Source organism: Petaurus breviceps, unplaced genomic scaffold (assembly GCF_028583685.1).
Source record: "Petaurus breviceps papuanus isolate PSGF00001 unplaced genomic scaffold, PetGlider_PUasm1.0 118, whole genome shotgun sequence".
In the NCBI taxonomy this organism is placed as follows: domain Eukaryota; kingdom Metazoa; phylum Chordata; class Mammalia; order Diprotodontia; family Petauridae; genus Petaurus; species Petaurus breviceps.
In genome coordinates, this window is record NW_027185616.1 from 2,867,816 (window position 1) to 2,889,401 (window position 21,586).

At 35.7% G+C, this 21,586-nt stretch overlaps 1 protein-coding gene across 48 annotated transcripts in view; it reads left to right on the forward strand.

The window, feature by feature from the left end:
* The window catches only part of RBFOX1 (RNA binding fox-1 homolog 1), a 1,748,893-nt gene that overhangs the window by 1,691,962 nt on the left and 35,345 nt on the right, over window positions 1-21,586 (forward strand). For 27 of the 48 annotated variants that reach the window (XM_069085342.1, XM_069085412.1, XM_069085413.1 and 24 more), the window contains 3 exons: window positions 84-216; window positions 7,835-7,874; window positions 20,299-20,363. In XM_069085342.1, the coding sequence (XP_068941443.1) occupies window positions 84-216; window positions 7,835-7,874; window positions 20,299-20,363 (238 nt within the window). Of the gene's footprint in view, window positions 1-83; window positions 217-7,834; window positions 7,875-15,695; window positions 15,739-20,298; window positions 20,364-21,586 lie in introns of all 48 variants that reach the window. The other 21 variants (XM_069085369.1, XM_069085337.1, XM_069085410.1 and 18 more) reach the window with 1 other exon arrangement.

The following is a 21,586-nucleotide window of genomic DNA, read 5'->3' on the forward strand; positions in this document are numbered from 1 at the left end:
CATAAGGAGTGATTTGGGCTTTGCCTCCTGTGCCTAATCCATCCATCTCCTCCTCCTTCTCCTTTCTCTTCTGTCTCCCATAGTGCCCGGCTTCCCTTATCCAGCCGCGACTGCAGCTGCCGCTTACAGAGGGGCCCACCTCAGAGGCCGTGGCCGTACAGTCTACAACACCTTTCGGGCAGCGGCTCCTCCTCCCCCAATCCCAGCCTACGGAGGGTAAGTGTGGTGGTCTCCCTTCGTCCTCACCCCTGAGGCACTGAGCTGTTTGTGAGTGCAGTGCATGCTGGTCTTGTCTCCCCACTGGAACCAACCCAGCATGCAACCACCCGAGTGCCTGAAGTGGAGCACCTTGCACCAAGTATTGAAAAATGAGTGTAATTTGTCCTGTCATGGTTGGTGGCTTTAAGCATTTTATATGTCACATGTTGTTATGTAAATTCTCTTTGAGACTGAATGCTGTAGAACAGAGAAATGGTTACAGCTAAAGATGTATTTTTTATGATTGCAAACATCTGGTTATTAAGGAGGTTGGATCATGCTTAACCCTTGAAATTGGGCCCCAGACTATTTTTATACACAAAACTCATGGTGGTGTTTTTTTGCCCCTCCCTAATGACACTGTACTGAAGTCAAGACTTCATTTTATGAAGTGTTTGCCAAAAAAAGAGAGAAGGAATAAATTGAGCACCAATTCAAATACAGACTTGTGAAAACTGGATTAAATAAAAAATTTTATTATTTTTTTCCCAATATAACATTTGTCTTTATTTCCTCCTTTTTCAGGGGGGTATAAGGGAAGGGACCAAAAAAGGACACCTCTTTCTTTCCCATAGTTGGCTGCAATTCATGACTCAGCTGTTGCCAAACCCTAAGGGAATGGTGGTGAAATTCTACTTAATTACCTCTAGGATCAAGTGGAATTGTGTGATCTGATGGTTATCATGAGACATTGCTCACCTGTGCCATTAAGTTCTATGAAGAATTATAAAAATACTTGACTTTAATCAAGGGAAGATACGTGTAATTCAGTGAAGAGAAATCTAATTAGACCAGGAAACAGATTTCTGAGGTCTGACTCTCTTGATGTTCTAGATTGCATTCAGAAAGCTGTTGGAAAAGTCAAGAGGCTTTTCAAGCGTTGCAGATTTGAATTTTCAGACATTAGTCATTAGACATCAAGATCTCCCTAACATGGTACATTTTATCCATGATAGATGTCCAATTGCTTGAGATGCAGGAGATTTTAATCAGATGATGAACTGCCCAAACCAGCTTAGACAAAAATAACATTCTGTAATCCCCCCTTTCAATAAAGTGGGCTTTCATTAGATATAAATAATGCATCTGATCTTTTTATTTATTTAATGGGCTGTGGTGCTGTAATCATAATAATGAGCCCTGATCACATCAGGACTATAGCAAGTCCATTTTATGGATCAGGAAACTGAGTTCTAGAGAGATGTTTTTTTACATGTACATGTACATGTCTTTTTCCATGTATATTTCCACAGTAACTGGGTTGTGAAAACCAAAAATTGCTTCCTAAGTTTATGAAACAACTAAAACAAAGTCCTATGACTATAAATGCAAAATTGCACATTTACACCACATTAGTTTGGCTTAAAACTATCTTATCTCAGTGGAGGGTAATTGCATCTTTTTGGTATGTACCCATAGTATTGCACTACTATATTGAACAGAAAAAACATAAAAGTAAAATTATATGGCTTATTCTCGCATGAGTAGTTTATAAAATCTCAAAATAACACACCTGCTATAAAATAAAAATTTGCTAACTTATAAGAAAAGTAGTCTTTGTTGGAGATAGTCATGCATAACTAATTAATGGTTTTTTCACAAGGGAGCTGTGCAGCCATATTCAACTTGCAAAAATAATGTGTTTGTGAATACCCAGGAAATTATTTGGATTTAGTGTCCTAGTGTCATTCCTAATCATTTTTGTAATAGGAGTACACATAACCCTTTTGCTGATGAGCTAGTCTTTTGTAATTCCAATTTAATAGTGAAGAACTAGGAAAAGTTCTCAAGAGATACAAATGAAACTCAAAAATAAAGGTATGTGCTTTCAAAGAAACTCGGAAGCTGAGGCTCTGTGGCTTGTATCTTTATAACTAAGAAACTGGATGAAAAGTTAAAAAAAATTGGGTTTTGTTTTTCATGATACCAGATATCTGGATATTTGTAACTGCTGGAATGTTGCATGTCATGTAGAACAAACATCTTACGTGAATTTTCCCCTTTCCATCTGTGTGTCTGGTATTCTGGAGATAGGACTTGTTTACATAACGATAGAATTGTTAGGAAGGCTCAGGAAATCATTTTGTCCTGGAGAAACAGGTTTATTTCAAAGTAGAAGCTGAGTTGATATACTGAAAAAGGGATCCATGTTCTCATCTACTTTACTCATATAGGAAAAGGTAGGGAAGGGCATCTAACTTGTACTCAGAACAAAGGAGCATGAACAGGGGCCCAGGTGATCATGATTTTGTAGGTGAGATGTTTCCTTTGCTAGATTCTCTCCAGAACCTGAGACTGTGGCAAATCTCTCTTCATTACAGGATCTCTTCTGGTTATTGTTCTAAAGCCTCTTGAACCAATCAGACATTCCATCTTCAAGGTTTCCTTAATTTCCTTTTGCCAGAGATCTTCCCTCTAGTGGATGCCACTCTCTTGGCATGTGCACTCCAGAAGTATCTATTCGTGGAGAAAGCAAGATCATTGACATCCACATAACTTTACCTTCATATCTTCTGATGACAAAGCCTGAGTCGAAGGAAATTTATACATCCTACTTTCACATGTATAAGCAGAAGCTTCTAGGGAGTGTTTCTTCCATACTTTAGTAAATCTATTGATGTGTGTGCCCTGAGGGCTTAAATAATTTAGGTCAGTTGATGTTTTTAATAGGCAATGATGACAGGGTAACAGGAGATGTTGGATTCTGGACTTGATTTTCTCCTTACCTCACTGCATAACTTTTGGTAATGAACTTTGCCCCTATGTGCCTCACTTTCCTCTTCTGTAATGAAGGCATATTAATACCTTAAGGATAATTAGAAGGGATGCTCAGTGGACTTCATGATATTTAGAATCACAAAAACCAATTTGAAGTCATTCATTGCTTGGCATTTGAAGAATGAAACAATGGGATTCCACCAGGAATACCTTTACAATCCTCTTAAAGTATAGCCCAAATGCTAGAATGGAATCCTTTGAGGTGTTCCATCCAATCAAACTAGACTTTCATCCTTCCCTTTTTTCATGTTGACTTCTAATCTTCAGTTTGCATTGTTCATTTAGCGTAAGTACTAGGCATAGAATAATACAATCTTCCCCTGTTTTCAGTATGTTCTCCCAAATAATAATTCATTTTCCCCAAATTTTAATAATAGCACAATTCCACAATGGATAGACAGTCTCTAAATGTTGAAAGAAGCATCTAAATCTAAGAGGACTAGAACTTAACATCATAATTATATTTTAATTCCTCTTCCTGGTGGAAACAGAGCAAGGCCAGAGAACTTTTGAACAGTGATTCTTAAAAAGCATTTTTGCTTCTATGCATCTTAAAAGTCATGTACTTAGTTCACAGTATGTTGTTTTGATAGAGCCCTATGAATTATTTTAAATATTATTTAAGCAAAATGATTTTGCTCCAGTGCAATAACTCCAGGCTTTCTTTTTTTCCCTAAATGTTTGACTATGTTATTACTTTCCTAAAAGAAATTGAGTTGTGCCTTTGCTTATTATGCTTTTGCAAAAGCATAGTCCATCTTGGCAGAATTGCCAAGGATTAGAATCAGCTTGGCCTGTCTCAGCCAATAAGCCTTGCCTAACAGTGCCACACTTGTACAAAGTATAATGGGAACTCCTTTCTTTTGTTGTTTATTCTGGACTTGATTTATCAGTTCCTGCATATTTTTCCCATTTCATTGATCCTCTTTTACTATTAATCAATTTCAGCTACCAGGAAGTGGGATTCCTATAGCATTAAAAAAAGAGAGAGACACTGGATTTTAATGTAATTTGTCCAAGCTCTTGGACAAATTGATTGTGTGCTATGCAATGTGAAATATAAATATTACTAAAAATAAGTTTTACTTTTTGAATTAAGATCCTAAGTAATTAATATCTAATAATATTAAATAAATAATATAGCTAAAATAACACCACATGAAAACCAAAAGAAGTAAAGAAACTAACAGCAGATGAGGTTATTTCATTGAGTTCAATACAACAAATGTTTATTAAATCCCTCCTTAAAGCAGAGTGTTCATAAGCACTAAGGGAGATTCAAAGATTAAATGAGACATATAGGCCTAACTTTCTTTAGCTGATAATTGTAACAAACAAAGGCTGATTAATGCATGGATTGAGATTTGTTTTCTGTGAATCAGCATTATTTTTCTTCTACATTGTCATCTTCCAAATTTGAGTTGGGCATTCCTGATCAAACCAAGTTTGAGGTTCAGTTTAAGAGTAATTATTGGAATTCTAATCTATTAATACACAAAAGGGGTCAAAACATATTATGCTTTGACTAACAGGAAGAGTATCAGTCTAGACAGACACTTGGTTTTTCAGCTTAGCTCTTCCCCTAATTAACTATATGTATTTATCCAAGTCACCTAATTTTTTTGATCCCCTTAATTTCCTTATCAATCAATTGTAGATAATACCTGTCCTAGCAGCTTCATAAAGTTATTAGACAACTCAAATAAAATTAATTATAAAGGCAGCTTGAAAAAAACTAAAGTACAAAACAAATGTAACTGAGATCTTATCTGGGTACAGATGAGGCCATATTTAAATGGACAAAGTAAAGTAGAAAGTTGAGCAGTTGTCTCATAATATCGATCAGTGTAGACAGATAAGAATGTAAGTAAGGCTTTAAAAAAAGCCACCATCCCCACCACCAAACCCCATTCTCTTTCACTAACAGCAGGCCTTTTAGCTTAAAAATCACATCTTTACCTTTTCTTCTTAAAAATACAGAACATGAGTTAAAAGAAATGGAAACAGTCCCCAGTTTAAGTTAACTTTATGGCATGACCAACATGATAATCTACTGAAAAGAATATTGACTCTGTGAGTCAGGAAATCTGGGTTCAAGACCAGCTATTTGACCTTGAAGGAACCATTTTACTCATACAGCTCTGTAATTCTATGGTTCTATAAAAAGAGTAGAAAATGAAGAAGTGGCAAGATTTCAGTGTGTTAGATAGATGCTTGTATTCATGTGAAGTTTAAAAGGTGTGAACTTGGAAGGGGGAAAGAAAATCTTATAAACCATTCAGATACATATTAAAGACTCCAATCTTGGTAATACTGCTTAAAGAATGAATGGGAAAGTACCTATTAACATCTGAATAGTGTTTCTTCTTTGAATAAAAATAAACATGTAATTCTTTACTTTTAAGGGTTATGTTTTGATCTTTTTAAAAATAATTTTCAAAGCACTTGCATAACCATATCTCATTTAATAAAATCAAGAGTTGGAAGGGTGTTTGTAGATAACCTAATCTAACTTACAGTCTTATTTTAGTAAGTTAGCAATCTGGCTACCATGTGGTATAACTGAGATTACAGCTAGGTCTTAAGATTTGTTCCTAGTCTTATTTCACGTTCTACCTTATCACTCATATCAGAGATCTATCTGGAAAAGTTATGTAGTGATTCTGCTAAGAATACTTTGGGTGTTTTCTTATTCATAATGACTTTATATACAATCCATTCAACCCAATTAGATATGTATACAAAGTGCTAGAGATTCAAAGACATTAAAAACAAAAACATAATTTACCTCAAGGAACTTGTATTCTACTGAGGAAATACAATATTTAAACAAAGAAATAAATACAAGAGACTTTTTGAGGCTGACAAAATACTAGCAACCAGGGGAATTAAGAAAGGCTTCCCTTAGGATATGATTCTTGAGCTAAGCTGTGATGGTAGGGATTCTAAAACAGGGAGATTAAGTGGGAAAAAATTCCAAGCATAGGGAAAAATCTGTGCACAGATATGGAGGCAGGAGAAAGAATGCCGAATTCAAAGAACAGCATGTAGACTAGCTTGGCTGGAACATGGAGTACATTCTTAGAGCTGATTACGAAGTAATTTAACATAACCTCCCAATGCAATGCTTATCAAACCTATGACTATTATCAATTACAATTATCAAGAATAAAGTATTTTCATAATATTTTTCTCTATCTTCTTCCTCAACCTGAGCCCCCACGGCATCCCCAAATGTTCCCAAACAGGAAGCAGAATAAGACAAGATAGAACAGAAATGTTTTGGGGGTGCTCTAGTCAGTACACCTGACTATAGGTCTGAGTTCCAAACACCTCTATGTGGTTTGTCCTGTTGCATCACGTCCATTTTGAGACTCCTTAGAATATACTGTTTTGTGAAAGACAAAAGTTATGCCCATTTGAATTGCTTAAAGAAAATCCAGACAGTGGATCACAACATTTTCTATTTCAGTATGTTGGCTTAGGAGTTTAAGCAGCTTTTCATGTAGGATCCTAAATTATTCTTAGAAAATAAAAACAAAAACAGCAGAAAGCCATGCCTGGCCACCTCCTAAGTAAGCACTGATAATCCTTTCTACATTATTGAAGACAACAGTGTATCAGACTTAGTCTGTCAGCTTTGAAAAGCCTCCTTTGGACACATATTTTAAAGTTCTAGACCAAATCATATGCAGAGGCATTCATGTGTTTTATAAAATCATTTCTCTCTAACAAAGTACTGGTTTGGGGGTAAAACAAGCTCTGATGCCGAAATCCAGAAAGGTCCTTTAGTGATCAAGGACTGATTTTCTATTTAAATTCTGTCTGCTATTAAAGCAGGTTTAACATATCCATACCCTTGCAGCAACAGGAATTGTTTGGAAAAGTCACAGAAAAAGTGAATCCAATAGGTTCCCTAACTTGTAAAATGCCATTTGGTCCCGAGGTATTGAGATGCTTTAGATTAGAACAGCATGTACTGGGGGTCCCTAGCCTGAGCTAGACAAAGAATATCTGAAAACACTTTGTCAGGTTTTCTCTAGAGTAGAGATTGTGATTCTGTAGAGGTAGTTTTGTGGAAATTAATTAAAGGACTGGGTTTGTTCTGTAATACTTAGGAGTAATTCTAAGACTGTGCAGGTGATTTTTCTTGCATCATTCATACAGAGATTTAGAGATCTGAAAGACTGCATTCTAAATTTACATTGTACAATTTAGGATGAATGATATGTATATATAAAGCCAAAAAATGCATATGATATCTAGAGGCTAAAAGGAAATCTTGGGTCTACTTTAGTTTCATATTTTTAAAAATAATTCTGCATTTTAAAATCAAAATCATTCATCTGTGTTCCATTACATACACATAACCAAATAAGCCACAGTTTCAAGGTACTTATTTGCTAACATTTCATATATTAAGTAGAAAATTTAAGTCTTCACTAAATGCAAAAACTAGCTTTCAAAAGCAGTATTTGTCTAGGCTTCCTTTGTTAAAACTCAACAGTTTCTAAATTTAGAATTGATGCATTTCTACATTTCCGTACTTACAAACTCAGCAATTTGATATCCACTACACCACCATTCCCTGCTTCTTGGCTAAAACAAATGCAAATTTCATTTTTCCCAGCTAGAGCTATTGATATTCTGCCCAGCCTCCTTAAGCAATGTGAACATTGTCCCCTCTATACCTTTTCATTCTTGTGGCAAGAATAACCTCACCAGTGCAGGGGTTGGTGTGTTTGCATGTGGAAATGCACTAATATGGATGTTTTTCTTTGTGTGTGCATCCCTGCAGTGTTGTTTACCAGGATGGATTTTATGGTGCAGACATTTATGTAAGTATTCATTAATGTGCACGCTGTCCCTGTACATTCCCGGAGTCATTCTTTTTACAAGTTTGCTATGTAGCTTTACTCTGGGGTTTTGGTTTGGTTTTTTTTTGATGGTTGTTTGTTTGGGGTTTTTTTTTTTCCCTCTATTTCCTTTTCCTGGCTTGTCAAAGAATGGAGAGATCTCTTAGGTTGAAAAAGCTCATTCTAGCTATCATTGAGTACTACAGATGAGTGAACTCTTCCATCACATCCAGAATGAATCCAGACTTAAGAAACCATTTGTCTTTGATGGAATTAGCGTCTCCTCCTCCCTCAAGCCATCACAACGTGCTCTCCAAAGTTGTTTAGTATGGCTCCTTAAACTCTTACTGTAATATCCAGGACCACACATGTGATTTTGGTTACTCATGTGCAGAGTTAAAAGATATTTTCATGGCTCTGTTTCCGCTGTTAGAATACACATTAAATTACTTTTTTTGTAGCAACAATTATCATATAACAGGGAATCATGTTAAATTCTTATCATAAAATATATTTCAAATCTTAAACCTCAATCTCTATTCCCTAATCGCTCCACCACTCCCTTACCCCCAAATAAAAACAATATCTGATTCTAGAGTTTTATTTAAACCTTTCTGCATACTTTTTTTATACCTGGCTATGAGGCTTAAAATAGATAAGATCATAATTAAACCTCTTTTTATTGATGCAGAGAGATTTCATCACCTTAATTATTATAGAATAAATCTTTTCCCCAAAATACTGATGAAAGCAAAATGTTACAAATATTTAAAATTCATTAGGTGGCATTTTAAAGAATTACCCATTTGTATTTTCAGTCACCCAAGAAAGCACCTCTAAAATATTTCATATTTTGTGATATTAAACGAGATATACATTTCTGAGAAAGAGTATTTTGATGGAAGAAAGTAAGAACACTATATTTCTTACTTAATCACTGGCAAACTAAAAAGGTTATAATTTTTTTCAGAAATTCATTTAGAAAATGAAATTATTCCACCTCCATTGATCTATATGTTTCTTCCTTGTAAGGTGGCATGCATAGTCATATAATTTTTCAATTATAAAAATAGTTGACAACCCAACATAACATTTTGTTCACCAAACCCCAGGCCATAACAGTATTTTAACTGCATTTATTCAGTATATCTGTGACTTGGGCAAGTCATTGCACTTACCTGGGCCTCATCATCTTCAATGGAATAAAAAGAGGGTTGCGTTCAGGGCTTCTTAAACTTTTTCCACTGGTGACCCCTTCAGTGCTTCTTAAACCGTGGGTTGCAACCTCTTACTGGGTGGCGAGATGACCTCTAACATTCATTCCAGCTTTAACATTTTCTAACCCTAGAATTTTAAAGGAAAATTCCATTTTTATTAAACATAGAAACTCACTTTCCTTAAAAGTAATTTACTGCTTGTTGTAAATAACTGGTTACAATTAAAATTTAGATGTGAGATCCTAGTCTGATGGAGCCTAGTCTGCTAGCCTTCCTAAAAGGAAGAACAGCAGTGACCTCTTAATAAGCCCCTGGTCCCCTAGAATTTTCTTCAGTGTTCCTTCAAAGTGGGATATTCATATTTTTGTGAAAAGAAACAACATGGAAAATTATTTTTCTAAGATAAAACCTTGTAAAAATTACTTAGTATATGTTCTGAAAATATGTATATTGATTGCTATCTAGATTCATCCTGTTCCCCTTTTAGGGGGCAGGGAGAGCTTTCTTGATGATTTGGAAAAAAATTCAATGGGAATCCTTTTCAACACTAGAGTCTTTTATCTACGTTGTGGAAGAGAAATTGGACTGGGAGAGAATCTGAAGTCTTCTCTGCATTAATGAAGACTTAAACATGTTTGTTACTATTTTATCTAAATTAGAAGGTCTTAAATTTTTTAATATAATGGACCCATTTGACAGATTGGTGAAGCCTATGGACTTCTTAAGAAGAATTATTCTAAGAGAGTAATATTTTTAAATGTATAAAAATAAAACACTAAATGCATAAAATGAAACCAATTATATGCAATAAAGATGCATATAATGAGGATTCCCCTCTAAGTTCACAGATTTCCCCCCTCCACCTGGCCAATATATCCATAAACCCTAGATTTAGATCAGTTATATTAAAGAAAAAAGACCCCCTTGCCATTGACACACTGGATCAGAAAGTAATTTGTGATGCTAGACAAAATGTTCCAGAAAAAATGAACCTATTTTAACTAAAGAAATGCTATTTGCACTAAAGAACCAGTTTTTAACAATGAAAAAATGAATCTTAGTGTTAGGTTTAGTAATATCTGTGTATGTTTTCTCCTGAGGCATGGGTGGGGAAGATATACCCAAACTCTTTGGTGACTATCTACTAAAATCCCAGAGCCCTCTTCTTCCTTTTCCTCCTCTTGCACAAAAACGTGTTTCCTTTCTCATCTTTGTTACATTGTTCTTGCTACCTGTATTGTCTATCAGAGACTTACTGAGGTCTAGGTGTATAGAAATTAACCTAGAGTGAGTCAACAGATGGTTCAGAATTCATTATGTTCCTGCTGAGCACCAACTTGGATGGATGAGCTCTTGGCTGATCACTGAACAACTAAAGCCCACTTAATAACCATTTACAATGGTGTGAACTGAAGCTTTTTGAAGAAAAAAAAAAAGGATTCCGAAAGGGAAATAGTCCCATTAAAAAGAGTCAAAAACTATAAACTCTTTAAGGGAGGAAAAAAAATAGCTAGAAACACTAGTTAGCTGAAGTGTTAGGGAGGGGAGAGTACAGAGAGAATTATATCAACAAAAGAACAAAGGAAAATGAAATCAAAGAACTGAGAGACTGACAAAAGGCATTTGCCAAAAAAAAGAAGCAATAGCACCAGCACCAGGTAAAGACAAAGGATCTATTTATGAATGAAAGGCCTGATGCATTTATATTAGAACAATTTTCTCTAAACATTTCATTCTTCCCATGGGAATGCCGAATTCCAAAATTCATTTTGATTCTAACCACCCTGAGCTGAGAAAAAGAGAATTGCATAGGCCAAGCCCATAACTGTCATATTACCATGACAGAAGCATGCCATTTGGAGACTAGGTCAAATTTTTAAGCATAGGAATATCAAGAAAAACATCAAACTGCATGTAACTTTTCTTTTAGATAAGCCTTCTTGTTTCCTGCAACTTTCCCCTCAAAACAATGGTATAATATCTTTGAGGGAAGCTGCTAAGTCACTTAATAATTTTTTTTTTAGTAAAAAAGTTTTTTTTTTCAATGTTCTAGTGGACTAAGGCCATCAAGTTTATAGCACGGATGCCACTGAATGGCCACTGAGGAAATTGTGGCACCCTCCTATGTCCTTCCTCATATATCTTTCCCTTCTTCCTGTCCTCGCCCCATTAATTCCCTTTTCCTTCTTCTTATCCTTTTTTTCTTTGTTTTTCCCTGTTCTCTATCCATGCCTCCAACTTGCCACTTCCACCTAAGGGCTAAATAATAATGGTAATTGTGACATATATTTATGGATTAATTTGTTACAATAAAAGCCAAAAAGACAGATTAAGATCACCTACCATTGGTAGGTTCTCATTGTCTTTTTTGTTGTTTCCTACATTTTTATCTAACAGTGTTTCTTCTTTATTTGGAGAAAAGAGTTCAGAGAAAACATGCTAACTGTCTCCAAATATTTGAAGGGCTGTTATGTGGAGGCAATAGACTCATTCGGTTTGACTGCAAAGGACAAAAGGAGGCTAAAAATGTGGAGGTTACAGAGTCAGATTTTAAGTCAGTATAAGAAAGATCGTAGTACTTGTTATCACAGAACCTCATGGGCCTCAGTTTCCTCATCTGTAAAGTGAGGGCCCATGATATGCAATGGATGATCATTAAGGTTCCTTCCTAAATCTTATGATTCTATGAATTAAAACTATGCAATAATAGAAAAAACTGCCTCTGAAATAGTGAACTTTCACTTGACAAGTTTTGACATTGTAGAAGTTCTACTTGCACTGACTGAAAGATCGGCCTCTCAAGTACCTTCCAACTCTTAAGATTCTGTGCTCTTAGGATTGAGACAAGGTTTTCATTATTATCACCTTATTCAAGGTTTTGAGACATTCTGATGAGCAATATGTAAGAGTTACATTTGTTAGCTCAACTTTTTATTCTGGTTTTTAGATATTTCCCATTATAATAATTGACATTCATATAGTGCTTTAAGATTTGCAAAACACTTTACATTCATTGTTTGAATCTCACAACTTTATGAGACAGACACCACAAATATTATTGTTCCTGTTTTACAGATGAGGAGACTCAGAAAAGTGACTTGCCCATAGTTAACACAGTTATTTAATAAGTGTTGTAGGTAGAATTTGAATCCAAACTCCTGACTTCTAAGACCAGCACTTTATTCGCTCAGCACTGCTTCCTTCCCTAGGAAATTTCCTGCATAGTGACTTAAACCAAGTCTTTTGGCTAGCTCAGGAATGAACAACTTTTGTGGTTGCTCTCAGGGAGTGCTTATACAGTCATTAAGGGCAAATCCCTATAAGGTTATTTTTGTTTTTTGTTTCACTTTGATGCTATTTTGATATGATGATACCATTTGATGCTATCACACTTTTAGGGAATTTAGAAATTGTATTTTGTATAATTTGTGGAAGGATACATTGGTATAAATCTTTATCCTAAGTTGGTTAAATTTTTTTTTACCATAGATAGATATGTTGAAATACACTAAAATAATATATTTGTTTTGCTTAAACTACTCCCCTTATTCCCAACCCCTGTTCAGTTTTCATTTGGATTCACTGATTCTTTATAGACAAGGGGGAAAGAAGAATCAGTCCATCTGCAAAAAGGGCTACATGCATAGGAATCAATTCTCTTTGGGGGATATAGTCATATATTTGGCAAGGCTACACAGCATATGGAAAACTATAGGACTAAGTGTCAGGTGTTACAGCAGTAAGTCAGAATTCTAGGGGATTTGCCTGGATCTGATTGGAGGGGGATGGAATATGTGAATTTTAAAGAGAAAAAAAAAAGATTTACCCAATGTTAAAAAAAATGAGATAAAGCGAAGTTGAGAAGGTTCTTGTAGTAAACTTGTACTAAAACTTCTTGTAGAACTCCTATGTTCTTAAGGGTAACAATAAAACAACGGCTAGAATAAGGAGAGGTAAGGGAAGAGAGAGAGACAATGGAAGAGAGAAGAAGCATTAGGTAAAACAATGATGTATGTGATAGCAACAGTTTACTGCAGTTATGACAGTGCCACCCTTTGTGAGACTCTATTTTTCAGTTTGTAGGAAAAAGCAGAGGGCATTAAAATTTGTCTTCAGATGGATAAAGTGGGTATGAGTAGAAAGGAAACTGGTTTGTGACCTTGAAATGAGTTTCTTTGTTGCTCGTGTCATGAAATAGCATGACTTCTGAAGCAAGAACCCAATCACTAGATCTGATAAATTATGGATGGCCCAAAGGGAAGCCTCATGTCAGCAGTGTTCTTAGGAGTCCATATTATAGGACTTCCTTATACATCATAATAGATTTCTGTTTGGTTCTTCAGCAATTAAACTCCCTTAAATCACAGCCAACATAGACTCAGTTATAACAAATGCTACAGTATAGGGCAGCATGGGTGCAGTGGAGAGAGCCCTGGGCCCAGAGTCAGGAAGAGCTGAGTTCATATCCGGGTTTAGACATTTACTAGCTTTATGATCCTGGGCAAGTCACTTAAACCCTGTTTGTGTCAGTTTCTTCATGTGTAAAATGAGCTGGAAAAGAAAATGGCAAACCACTCCTGCCAGAAAACTCCAAATGGGTTGGATACGACTGATAGGACTAAATCATAACACTAGATAGCAAATACTGCTGTAATGAGGTTCTAGAACAGTGTCATCACAGCATAGAAATAAAATACAGTAGCTTAATAATAGAAAGTATTATATAAATTCATAATATCACTTGGAATTTCAGGTTAATGTGATATAGTGGAAAGAATGTTAGATTTGGAGCCAAAATATTTGGTTCAAATTCTGACTCAGCTTCTTACTAATTACATTATCTAGGGAAGTCACTTTGCCAATCTGGGCCTTAGTTTCCTCATTTGTTAAAAAAGGAGGTTTGAACTAGATAATGTCTTAAGGTCATCCTGTAATCCTCAAGACCTTGGTTGACAACAGTGCTAATTACTATTTTTAAAATTGAAGTAATGCCTTTCATCCATGGATCTGAAAGCCAAGAAGGAGTACCAGGGGCTTAATTGACACAGAAAAACTGAAGAGGCAAGTATAGCTAAGTAATAAGTAGTGGAAGTTCTAATTCTCTGACCTTTGACCTTAGCATAATTCTATTACATTCTATTACATTTAATGTATTGACTGAGTACCTATTATGCACAAAGCACTGTGTTAGACACCTGGCTTGGGGAGGAAAACACAAACATATAAGATGTAGCTCTTAATTCTTCAAGGATCTTACACAAAAAAAATGTGTTTTGTGGAGGCGCACAATATTTGTACTTGAAACATTTAACAAGTAGAACAAGACAGGAGATTCCTTAATTTTGATGAGGTAGAAAAATGTAAGAGAATCAGTCAATACCTCTTGAATGCAAAGCTCAACAATTCATTGACTTCAATATAGACAAGAGGGTTGTTCCATTAAATGAAATTAATTTGAGAAAGAAATTCACAACACAAAAAACATATATATATATATATATGTATATATATATATATATATATTTAAAGACAGGTATCTATAGGGTATCCATATTAGACTTTTGAGGATTTGGGATAGAATCTCTCCTGTCACATGGAAAAACAGACCTACCCTTAAATATTTTTTTTCTGTCCAAAAGGTTCCCCACTGCCACCTCCCATTCTGTACCACTATGCACAGAAGCCATAAAGGAAGCTAGCCAGTGTGTGAAAGATGTGTTGATGAATGAAACACCTACTACAAGTGTGTTCTCCTTTACTATAAAAGGATATAATTTAATGTCCCTTATGAAAAAGAACTAAAAATAACAGGGCAGGAAGGCTCTTTATTTCACTGTGTTCTTAGTTTTCAGATTGAGCCAAATGAATGAAACTTTGGTGGTCTTTTATCAGTTAATTTATTGAAAATAAATTCAAATATGGTTGTACTTGTACTATTATAGTGAAGGCCCAATTAGTGTGAATAAATGAATTCCTTTAAATGGTAGTAGTATTCAGATTTGGACTTTATATTTCTATTTGGCTAAAACGACTATATTTTACATAATTATAACTTTGTATAGTGCGAGTCTGAACACATGCCAATACTTCAGGGCACTATTTGCACAAATTTGGACCTCACCAAAACTGTATTACTTTATTCACAGTAATTAGCACAAAATCTAAACTTCTCAAAGGATCTTATATGCCACTAAAAACATAAATATGGCTCTTACAAATGAGTAGTTAATATGACCTGTTTAAATATATATTGAGGAATCAGAAGCCATGAAATTATTGTCTCTTTTTTTAAAGCATATCCATACTGTATATAGCAATTTCATTGTATGTGTTTTGCATTACTTTTCCTTCTTATGAATTCCCAATTCACATAAAATCACAACTAAGAATCAAAAAATATCTTTTTATGTCTTGGCTTGGTTATCATCACACCTATCTGCTATGTATGTATAGCTCTGTGTAGATTGATCTATATATTAGTAGAAGCAAACTTGTAAATGAATTGCTCTGGGATTTCGTCTGACTTAAGCATTTTTATTTATTTCATTTTTTGCATTGAAAACATTACATTTCTGTTTCCTTATAGAGTAGTGTATCAAGAGCCTGTGTATGGCAATAAATTACTGCAGGTATGAAGTCCCAACTTGATGGAAAAACTCATCACTTTGACTGTGGATTTGCTGTGAAATCCTACTAACAAGCAAACTATGGGGCGGGGGCTTTTTTTTTTTCCATACAGGCAAAGGAGGAAGGACCTAGGCAACAACATTTTCCAGTTCTGATTTATATTAATTTTAGAACCTTAAAGAATATATAAAAATTTACATTTACATCCTAACACTTAGACCATATCTCTACTGACCCATATCACAGCCCAGACACTGCAGTTACTTCACCTGACTTCACAAATTATACTGATCAACACAGTGGTAGCTCACTCATCAGTACTCTACACGCCAGTAAGGATGGATCATTAAAATCTGCAGAAGAGACAGAATGGCCACATCAATTGTTTCTTCCCTAGAAATGCCCAGCTTAAAGCCATATTTGCCGTATTTTTCCCAGTCCTAAAACCAGGGGTTGATTTGGTGATTTCACTGGAGCTGCTCAACAATTTAGGGAACAGAATTGTTTGTTACCCTGTACTGATTGGCTGTTTGCCATAGCGAGTGGATTACCTGAATCCAACACAAACATACCCTTAATGTCAGCTTAGTTTTCTTCATGCAGTAGAGCCCAGCAATCTCTGCATCATTCTGACCGGGGCCCACACATGGCTCCAATTTTCCCAACATTTTTACTATATTGAAGGAATTCCCTGCATTGGTGGATTTTATTGAAGTTACTGATCTTATAAAGGGAGATGAGGTAGTGGAACTATTAGTGTGTGGCTGCCTGAGGATGCAAAGCTTTTGGCCACTGTCATCTTGAACTGCAGTGAAACCAGAAAACGAAAATAGAGAGCAAAGAAAGTGAAAGTAGGAATTTTAAGACAACTCAAACTAGTCTTTCTCTGCCAGTTAAAACCTGATGATATCTCAGGTTAAAGATTATAAAACAAATAAAATCATTTTTCATCAAAGGAAATTTCTAAAGTTCTGGAAAAAAATACTAATTTTTAAAACTTGGACCCAGGCATGTAGAAGCATGTCATATTTCTAAAATCAACTTATATGATTTCAGCAGCTGACCCTTTTCTTCTCCTTCCCTCCCCCATCTTCTGCCTACCCATCATAAGAAAACCCAGCATGTGAAAACCTCGTTATTAAACAGATAAATTAGCAGAGCTTTATTTCACTTCATAAAAGGATTTGCTTAGGAGTACTTTTAAATAGAAAGATCTTCCTGGTACATTTAGAATATAAATTGATTTAGAGCAATTTGAGCCATATAAAGGAGCACATTATCCCTAAGGCCCCTAATGTACCAAATGAAGTCCAGCTGAATTTTTAATACAGAATGCTTCTACTAAATTATGCTATAGTTTTTAGGCCCTGTTAGCCACCTATAGAACAAATTCATATTTCCTTTGCCTCACCTAGATAATTCAGATAATTCTTATTACTTACCCCAGGCCCCAGAGCAAAGGTGTCAGATTTGTATCTGCATATAACAAGAGGCTGAGGGCCACTGGACCTAGATTAACATGTAATTGGGAAATGTTTAACAGAATATATAAAACTACCATACAGCATAGATAATGTGAACTTGTGATTTTCTAAGTCAATATGTGGCCACAGGAAACTCTTTCTTTCTGAGTTTGATGATCCTTCACTAAAGTATTATGAAACTAACTTTCCCAATGGGCTTCTAGTAGTCTTACTATAGTTATCAATGACTCCTGTGAGAAATGGAGAAACTTGACTTTTGATGTTTGTATATGGGATTTCATACTACAGCACTTTAGAATAACTAAATTTATGTTTACATAGAACTTTATATTTCTTCCACAGCATCTGAGAAATAAATGTTAAAAGCAACAGTGCAAAATTAAACTCTGCCTTCTGCATTCTGTTGTTTTCCTGTATTGTGATAATAGCCAAAAAAAAAAAAACCCACTCAATTGTCAAAGGATGTCATTTATTTTGAGCAACCAATTCTATATGAAAATAGCCTGGCCACTGGGTAGTTAGGAACTCTCCTTGCTAGACAATCCTATGGAACCTTGAAAGAGCTCTAGTTACGCTCAGTGAGCTACAAAATATGAGGCAATAAAACTGATTAGAGTCACCTGTTAGAGAAGCAAATTAAAGTAATTTGTAATTTTTTGATCATTTTACAGTATGTGCACATGTACACTGAGTTAATGCACGAATATGTCATGCTCTTAATAGGAATTTCACAGGAAAAAAAATTCAAAGAAAAAATTTCTCAAAATGTAGGCATCAAGTTTCCTTAGTCACTTAATCCTCCTCTCTCCTCCTTTATTACATGTTTTAGTTATCAGCTAGACTTATGGTCAAGGCCAAAATGTACTTCTGTTATTTTAGACCCATTGTCTCTTTAGGACTTTTATAATTGTTGCCTTGACTTATAAGTGAGAGATTTTTTTAACAGACTTCTAAGAAACAAAGGATCCAGTTCATTGCTCTGTCTTATAGAGAGCCAGAAATGTCTCTTGGCATGACCATATCCTGGCTAGATAAAGGACTCCATTAAAGATTTCCAAAGAGTTGTATTCATTGGAGAGAAGGACCACAAATATAATGGCATAGATGTTGTGTATAGTCTGAACATGCCAACATCTATTTTCAGACATTTTCAAGATATTAGTTTCTACCACTCCCATCTCTGTCACTGTTATTGACTCATATCCCTACCAGCTTAGAAGGAAGGGACACATAGATTCTAAGTATTATTGGAGAGATGTGGGGCCATAAAAATATTTACTGAGCTATTATACTCAGTGAATCACGATTTCTGGGACATAAAAGTACTGGTGGAAAAATTTTACCAGAAAAATGTGTTTTAGAAACTCACATCCTCAAATATATCTCATTGTTAATGCCTCCCAGAAATCTACTAGTCAATTCTTGGCCTAACCTGACTTTCAAAACATTTGCTTGTGTACTTGGTCCGTGGAGAAACAGCATAAAAACTCTAAATCTCTGTATCCCTACCCTGTAACGTGACATTTGGCAGAATATTTTACTTTTTGCCAGTATGAGAAGTGCTTTGGTTTTATGGCATTTGATCCAGACCGGAACAATTTTATTCCGGTTTCTCATCTGCAAATGGAAGGCAAATTGTTTTAGTCACACAGTGGTCTCTTGAAACTTTTCTCCGAACTTCCTCTTAAAAAATGCACGTTTCTTTGTTTGTCCCAAAGTACCAGTGGTCCCCTATCAAAATGACTTAATGGAACAATTTTAAAGATGCCCCAGAAAAGGGACTTCTTTCAAGAGAGCCAAGTAGTCACTATATCTATTAGCAGACAAAACAACAACAAAAAACAAAATACCAAACATATAAATTTACCCAAATAGCTTGGGGTTAGGGAAAACTGCTTGAAAAAAGAAACCATTTCTCATGAAATTTCAGATTGTCTTGGTTCAGCTCTGAGGGACTGTAAGGGTGGTATTTAATGCATGACAATTGCCATTACACTCTAAGTTTAAAATCTGGTCCCCAACCAAGTTGAACCTGAAGAAACAGCAGGTTTTACTTAGAGCAGCTTCCATCTTTCACCTCTCCAACACATCCCCAACTTGATACAGCATTTGAGAGCCAGAAGCAGTCCACAGTGAATACCTGCTAATTTGGACTGCTCTCTGACTCAGCTCCTCTGACCTAAGTACTATGTGTATGACCTGGCCAATGGCTGGTCATCAGATACTAGTAGTTAGAGGTATATCGTCCCAGCAGAGAGTCATATTTGTGAGGTTTGGGGCATACATAGCCCACGACGTCAAAGAATTATGGGATGATGAATTATCATTAGAATCAGAGTGGTCTTTGTGTTATCTATGGAGACTAGGTCCCATTTGTTAATTGTGCTAAGATCATTTGGAAATGGTTGATGTATCACCATGGTCTATTGAGCAAGAAGGTCTGCTGTTTTCACAGTTTGATAAATCAATGCATCACTGCTCACAATTCCTTTCAAATACGTACATACACTTGTCCTCTTTGCTTAATTGAACAGCTGCAATTACTGTTACATACAAGTGAATGTTAATTATTTTCACATTCCTTCACAATAATGATTTTATTTACAAATTAGAAGACTTTATCACGTTTTCAGCATAAAACAAATACACTGGCTGAATCATAGTGATATGTCATGGTGTATGACTTATCACTGGCTGGAAATATTAATTTAAAAAATCTTTCCACACTGAATGTTGAGAAATGTTGACTAAACAGTATTAGCATTCACATGTAAGGTAATTAATGTCCTTACAAAATGTGTACAGGGAAAGTTCAGTAAAAAAACTTGCATCCAAAGAATATTCCTTTAGATAGATTTAAAGCTTAAACCATGACATGCAGATGGGGTCGATACTAAACTATTTAACTGTCTAGTGTGATTATTACTTATACCTCTCTCTTTTTAGTTTAAATTAACCTCATAGTTAGAATGATAGTATTTGTGTAACAGTACTTCGAGCATTGCTTCATTGTCTGTCAGCTAATAATGCTTTTGATCTTTTTGCCTTCCTTAAGTCAAACTTGTTGGTTTTTTTTAGGGTGGTTATGCTGCCTACCGGTATGCCCAACCCGCCACCGCCACTGCGGCTGCCTACAGTGACAGGTAAGTCCTCTCTTATTATTGATAAGGACTTTTACATTTATGAAATTGATGGAAAAGGATATTATGCCTTGATCTTGGCGAAGCTGCATGAGTGATAGAGAAAATACAGAAAAGTTCAGTTGTATGGATACTGGTTATTATAGAGCTATAAAAGAGAAGTATGAATGTTTTAGTCAGATAAATTCTAGGTCTCTGTCATAACTCATTAGGCAGAGATGGTCTGTGCCCCTTAACATACTCTCCAGATCTCTCCACAGACAAACACACAAGTACATATCACACACACACACACACACACACACACACACACACACAACCTTTTAGTCTACCACCAACTTTTTATGGATTCATAAACTCAGAGCCGAAAGGCACCTTCAAGATCAGTATCATCTTGTCTGACCTCCTCATTTTACAGATGAGGAAATTTAGGCCCAGAAAAGTTAAGTGTCTTGTCAGAGGTCACATAACAAGGCTTAATAGTAATAGTTATTTGTCTCACTCTGAGGCAGAAAGTGGGAGACAATAATTCCGGTAGTACCCTACCTTTCAAGTCTTTTCCCTTTTGCATCAGGACAAAGATTTCCTTGACTATGTATTTTCAATCTAGGAGTCAACAAAAAGTACTCAGCTTTCAATCGGAGGCAGGGGGAAGGGAGGGGTGTGAGGTGTGAAGAGGGGGCATATGTAGCATTCAAAAGAAAATGGCGTGTTTTGGTCACGCCCAGACATTATTCAGAACAAGAACATGTCAGAATTTACCTGCAGGTAGAAGACTGCCCTAGTGTTCTAGGAGTGGTGTCAAACCACAGCAAGGGTAAGAGAGAGTGTGTGTGTATGCGTGCATGTGTGTGTGTGTGTGTGTGTGTGTGTGTGTGTGAGAGAGAGAGAGAGAGACAGACAGCAAGAGCAAGGGAGCAGGAGGACAAAAGAGGAAAGGGGGAGAAGAGAAAGATGGAGAGAGAGAGAGAGAGATCGAGGAGTTCATGTAGGGTCACTAGGGTCAGTGCCATAATTAGGAAGTCAGTAGTAATTTTTGTGTCCATTGTCATAACAACAGGTCCCCTGGAAAACTGTATTTCAATTACATGCAATTCGTCGATTCCATTTTCTGAGGACACATTGTGAATGTTAAAAATGCTCTGCATGCTTAGTTGCCATAAAAAGTGCTTCTTCTGGTAATGACTTTTTTTTAATTAAACAATGTTTCATGAATAAATAAAAAA